The sequence below is a fragment of the Eutrigla gurnardus genome (assembly GCF_963514095.1).
Source record: "Eutrigla gurnardus genome assembly, chromosome: 5".
NCBI lineage: Eukaryota > Metazoa > Chordata > Actinopteri > Perciformes > Triglidae > Eutrigla > Eutrigla gurnardus.
The window spans coordinates 31,683,609-31,689,439 of NC_139919.1; the positions used below are offsets into that span (position 1 = coordinate 31,683,609).

The window sequence follows — 5,831 nt, forward strand, 5'->3', positions numbered from 1 at the left end:
AGGACTAGAACAGGACGACAGGATCAGGACTAGAACAGGGGGACAGGATCAGGACTAGAACAGGGGGGACAGGATCAGGACTAGAACAGGGGGGACAGGATCAGGACTAGAACAAGGGGACAGGATCAGGACTAGAACAGGACGACAGGATCAGGACTAGAACAGGGGGGACAGGATCAGGACTAGAACAGGGGGGACAGGATCAGGACTAGAACAGGGGGGACAGGATCAGGACTAGAACAGGAGGACAGGATCAGGACTAGAACAGGGGGGACAGGATCAGGACTAGAACAGGAGGACAGGATCAGGACTAGAACAGGAGGACAGGATCAGGACTAGAACAAGGGGACAGGATCAGGACTAGAACAGGAGAACAGGATCAGGACTAGAACAGGAGGACAGGATCAGGACTAGAACAAGGGGACAGGATCAGGACTAGAACAGGAGGACAGGATCAGGACTAGAACAAGGGGACAGGATCAGGACTAGAACAGGAGGACAGGATCAGGACTAGAACAGGAGGACAGGATCAGGACTAGAACAAGGGGACAGGATCAGGACTAGAACAGGAGGACAGGATCAGGACTAGAACAAGGGGACAGGATCAGGACTAGAACAGGGGGGACAGGATCGGGACTAGAACAGGAGGACAGGATCAGGACTAGAACAAGGGGACAGGATCAGGACTAGAACAGGAGGACAGGATCAGGACTAGAACAGGAGGACAGGATCAGGACTAGAACAAGGGGACAGGATCAGGACTAGAACAGGGGGGACAGGATCAGGACCAGAACAAGGGGACAGGATCAGGACTAGAACAGGGGGACAGGATCAGGACTAGAACCGCAGGCCACTCGTCATAATCCACATTATCATGGACATGTGGACCTACGATGCCCTGGTCCTATAAGGAGCTGGCCCACCTGGACCCACCTGGAGGACCATTCTCCCACTGCAGCGACCTGATCCTGGACCTGATCCACAAGTCTCTGCTACTCTGAAACATTGATTAAGGTTGAATCATCTATTCATAAACACCAGACGGGTTATTAATCATTTCAAAGGTCAGTTTATTCAAACTGTTACAGAATGTAAATATATTTATTTTATGAATATATTTCTATTTGTGATCATAATCACCATGACGTCACTACATATCCTACACACATTCAACAGGAAGCAGTTCATATGAGAGGAACGAAAGAACTGCCGTTCATGGATTTACGTCACAAGAACACGTGCGGCTGACGTCAGACGCGTAATAAACGCACTGGGCGCTGATTGGCCTGTTTATGGAACGTTAACGCCCCTTCTCGCAGGATCCCGCCTCTGTGGTAAACTTGTCGGTGCGGCCCGATCCACCGAGTCCGGCGGGGGGACACGTGAGGTGAGGGACTTCTAGAAACCCGGACCCGAGTGGGTCCACGCCGGGAGACAAGCCTGTCAGAGAGTTTCCATCCGGGTGTTTTCACGTCTCCTCGCGCTTCGCACCGTATTTCTGTCGCCTCGGTAGAGTAGACTGGACGAGTCCATCATTCCCCCCCTCTTCAGACCTCGTTCCGGGACTCACCAGAAGAGTGATGTAACTTTGTGCCGGTACCGGCTTTCTGGTCCGGAGAAGATTCTCCCGCTTCCTTTGGTTCAGGTCCGGTAACGTACAGGTGCTTCTCCGGTAGACTCGTTCCGGGAAGTGGACTCGTTCCGGGAAGTGGACTCGGTCCGGGAAGGAATGAATCCAGCTCGTCGCTGTTCGGCTGTTTTCAGCCAGCTGTGCGTCTCCCCGCTGGGGGGACTGACTACCAGGAGACCGACTACCAGGGGACCAGGAGCAACCTCGACCCCGGCCGGAACCCGCTACCGTCACTCCGGCGTCGGAGGAGGAAGACGGGGAGTCAAAGGGACCAGTACGCCTCCGAGGTCCGGCACCGGGGCAGCGTCAGGTACGTAGCTTTACTCAGCGCGATTTCATCCACTAGTCACCAACATAACGTGAGTCAGCGCGATTTCATCCACTACTAGTCACCAACATAACGTGAGTCAGCGCGATTTCATCCACCAACAGTGACTCCACCAAACCGGACCCAGCCTCCGGTTCTGAAGGGTGAAGTCAAGTTTCTGTCTTTAAGGACCTGAACTTACTAACTGGTTAGCAGCATCACACCAGAATCCACATGGATCCAGATCCAGTAAGGGTGCCGCTCTGCCGCTTGTGTTCATCAGATCCACCAGCTCCTCCAGTCTAAATATGGTCACTTCCTATGGTCACCATGAGGACGTCCACTTCCTGTATACAGACTGTGGTCTAGATCTATAGAATCCCTCTCCTGGTGGTTTGGGTTCCGTGATGCGGGGCATGCTGGTCTGCGTCTCAGAATGAACACCCTTCATTGTTGACTGTTTCCTGTCCGGACTGCCGACGCTGCACAAACCTCATTGTTCTGGTTTAATACTGGTCCACGTCACTGGGAGTCTCATGAGAGTCACGCTGTTGGTCCAGAGACACATTAGGTCTGTGGAGGACGAGGATCAGGGGAGGACGAGGACCAGGGGAGGACGAGGACCAGGGGTGGACTAGGACCAGGGGAGGACGAGGACCAGGGGAGGACGAGGACCAGGGGAGGACTAGGACCAGGGGTGGACTAGGGCCAGGGGTGGACGAGGACCAGGGGAGGACGAGGATCGGGAGTGGACCAGGACCAGGGGAGGACTAGGATCAGGGGAGGACACGCGGATCCCAGTAGGTACCTGGTTTGTTCCACCTTCATTCTATTTGTTCACCAGATCAGCATCCTGATCACTTCTACAAACCTTGTGGTCTACTTCCAAGACCACATAGTGGATCTGACTGTCAGCGATGCCAGAGAAACCTTTTCCTTCACTGTAAGTTCCTAGGACAGTGAACGCCTCGCTGACAGGAAGACAAAGAGAACCCAGTTCTCCTCCACATCTGATTGGTTGTGTCCTCATCAGTTAAACATGTGACCAACGGGGCAGGTTGTGGTGCCTTCAGGTGAACCTCGTAACTCTGAAAACCCCACGCTGCCTCTTCTTGTAGTTATTCAAGTGTTCCATGTCGACTGGTGACCTAAGTTAATGTCGTTACACACTAAACTGTGAACACATCGTGTTACTGTCTGAAGAAGAGTTTCCATGGAAACGGATCACAAGTTCAACAGTAATCAGATTAGAGTGTGTGTGTGTGTGCGCGTGCGTGCGTGTGTGTGTGCGTGTGTGTGTGTGTACGCGTGTGTGTGTGTGTGTGCGCGTGCGTGTGTGTGTACGCGTGCGTGTGTGTGTGTGTGTGTACGCGTGCGTGTGTGTGTGTGTGTGTGTGTACGCGTGTGTGTGTGTGTGTGTGTGTGTGTGTGTGTGTACGCGTGCGTGTGTGTGTGTGTGTGTACGCGCGTGTACGCGCGTGTGTGTGTGTGTGTGTGTGTGTGTGTGTGTGTGCGTGCGTGTGTGTGTGCGTGTGCGCGCGCGTGTGTGTGTGCGTGTGCGCGCGCGTGTGTGTGTGTGTGTACGCGCGTGTGTGTGTGCGCGTGCGTGCGTGCGTGTGTGTGTGCGTGCGTGCGTGCGCGCGCGTGCGTGCGTGCGCGTGCGTGTGTGTGTGTGTGTGACGTGTGTACGGTGAACAGCATTTATTTATGATTAATAAATGTTTTTTTCACTTGCTTGTATTTTGGACCCGAACCCGGCCTGAACCCGTGTGTCCCGTCGGGTTTGTCGGGCCGACCCGACCCGTTGAGAACTCTAGTTCATCACTCACCCTCATCGGTGGATATCACCCATAATGCATTGCAGTTGTGACATCAATGCTCTGTTAGCAGAAGTAGCATGTAAACGGGTGAGCGAGCTAATGTTCTCTAAACTTGCATCCTCGGTGGAAGGGACTAAGGCAAAGATGCAGTGGGGAAACGTGGATCCGTTTCAGAGGCTTGGTCGGGACCCTGGTCTGGTTTGGCGGCTGGTACCAGACTAATGACGTCTTATTGTTTCCTGTCCCTCAGATCGTCCGATGGGCGGCAGCAGCAGCAGGTTGTTCGGTATGTTGGCTCAGTCACTGAACAGCGCCCCCTTGGTCCTACCAGACCAGAACCTGGTCCTGCCAGACCAGGATCCGGTAGAGACCGACCCGGACCAGCTGCTACGAGAGTGTGAGGAGGCCCTGCTGAGGCGTCCAGCCCGGCCACATCGGGATCTGGTCTGTCTCCCCGGCATGACGCCCTGCCACCACAAGCACAACCCCGCCATCCGGATCATGCAGTGGAATATACTGGCACAAGGTAGACCCAGACCAGGACCAGGTCTAACCACAGCCGTGTACTTGCAGTGTGTTGATCAGGCTAACGAACGTCTCTTTGTCTTGCAGCTCTTGGCGAGGGGAAGGACGGGTTCATCCGCTGTCCTCTGGACGCTCTTAACTGGCCGGAGAGGAAGTACCTGATCCTGGAGCAGATCCTCACCTGGCGCCCAGACATCCTGTGTCTACAGGAAGTGGATCACTACTACGACACATTCCAGCCAATCATGGCCAGCCTGGGTTACCACGGCAGCTTCCTGGCCAAGCCATGGTCTCCATGTCTGGATGTGGAGCAGAACAACGGGCCCGACGGCTGTGCTCTGTTCTACCGCCGCTCCCGCTTCTCCCTGCACGCCACAGCTCACCTGCGGCTGTCGGCCATGATGCTGCCCACCAACCAGGTTGCCGTCGTCCAGACGCTGCGTTGCCAGGTAACCGGCCGGTGGCTGTGTGTGGCCGTCACCCACCTGAAGGCTCGTAGCGGCTGGGAGCGGCTGCGGAGTGCACAGGGCGCCGACCTGCTGCAGAGTCTGCGCAGCATCACGTCCCGAGGCGGCGGCCAGCAGGGGGCGGAGTCAGGCAGAGTCCCCCTGGTCGTGTGTGGGGACTTTAACGCCGAACCCTCAGAGGACGTTTACCAACGCTTCAGGTCCTCCGGTCTGGGCCTGGACTCGGCCTACAAGCTGCTGAGCCCTGACGGACAGACGGAGCCGGCCTACACCACCTGGAAGATCCGGCCGTCCGGAGAGAGCCGCAGCACGTTGGACTATATCTGGTACTCCCATGATGCTTTGCGGGTGCAGCGCCTGTTGGACATTCCCACAGAGGAGCAGATCGGCCCAGACCGCCTCCCCTCCTACCACTACCCCTCAGACCACCTCTCACTGCTCTGTGACATCAGCTTCAGGGAGGAGCCTCATAGGTGGATGTAGACTGCCGTCACAGCAGCCTGACCAATGAGAGCACCGCTCTCAAACTGAACATGAACAACATCGACTGAAATCTGATTGGACGATCATGAGATACTTTCAGGAACGTTTCTGCTCATTAGTAGTTCCTTTAACGATTATTACTTAACTTATTACATCATTCTTTACTTTCCAGGTTTGTGAAACTGTTTTAACTTAATTATTAAGCATCGATGGTTCTGACAAATATTAATTTACTAAATAAAGTAATTATTTCTGCTCTTATTGGTTTGCTGGCTGCTCGAGTTCATTGATGAAAAACAGAACTACAAACAGCTCCACAAGAGATCTGGGTCTGTCCATGGTGGGCAGGTCCCTACTGGAACCAGATCTGGGTCTGTCCACAATGGGAAGATCCCTACTGGAACCAGATCTGGGTCTGTCCACAATGGGAAGATCCCTACTGGAACCAGATCTGGGTCTGTCCACAATGGGCCGGTCTAGACAGTGGACGTGGACTTTACTGTCGAGGTGAAACCCTGAAGGTGAACATGAGGACTAGAAAAAAAAAAAAGACACAGACTCGAGTTCAACTCTTGATTCTATTTGTCACATTTACATAC

General features: G+C 54.2%; 2 protein-coding genes across 6 annotated transcripts in view; one reads left to right on the top strand and one right to left on the bottom strand.

Annotated features, from left to right (window-relative positions):
* Positions 1–1,721: 1,721 nt before the first annotated feature.
* LOC311013756 (nocturnin-like) lies at positions 1,722–5,486 on the top strand. 3 transcript variants are annotated; one of them, XM_084009936.1, is made up of 3 exons: positions 1,722–1,940; positions 4,008–4,283; positions 4,370–5,446. In XM_084009936.1, exons 1-3 carry the CDS (start codon positions 1,730–1,732, stop codon positions 5,230–5,232), a joined length of 1,350 nt encoding a protein of 449 aa, XP_083866062.1. In that variant the 5' UTR covers positions 1,722–1,729; the 3' UTR covers positions 5,233–5,446. The 3 variants fall into 3 exon arrangements, with proteins under 3 accessions (XP_083866062.1, XP_083866064.1, XP_083866063.1); XM_084009938.1 differs by lacking the exon at positions 1,722–1,940 and adding an exon at positions 2,327–2,741 and having other exon boundaries at positions 4,370–5,486; XM_084009937.1 differs by lacking the exon at positions 1,722–1,940 and adding an exon at positions 2,327–2,737 and having other exon boundaries at positions 4,370–5,486.
* A 305-nt stretch (positions 5,487–5,791) lies between these two features.
* Positions 5,792–5,831, bottom strand: part of b4galt1l (DP-Gal:betaGlcNAc beta 1,4- galactosyltransferase, polypeptide 1, like) — a 13,269-nt gene continuing 13,229 nt past the window's right edge. For all 3 annotated transcript variants that reach the window (XR_014597189.1, XM_084009942.1, XM_084009941.1), the window contains one exon: positions 5,792–5,831. This exon is cut by the window's right edge. The gene's annotated coding sequence lies outside the window, so the exon portion shown is untranslated.

Bases quoted from the DNA above. Each gene is read 5' to 3' on its own strand.
- LOC311013756 (XM_084009936.1), top strand. From the start codon at position 1,730: ATGAATCCAGCTCGTCGCTGTTCGGCTGTTTTCAGCCAGCTGTGCGTC. The intron at 1,941-4,007 runs GTACGTAGCTTT...CCTGTCCCTCAG, and splicing joins CGGCACCGGGGCAGCGTCAG to ATCGTCCGATGGGCGGCAGC. The intron at 4,284-4,369 runs GTAGACCCAGAC...TTTGTCTTGCAG, and splicing joins GTGGAATATACTGGCACAAG to CTCTTGGCGAGGGGAAGGAC.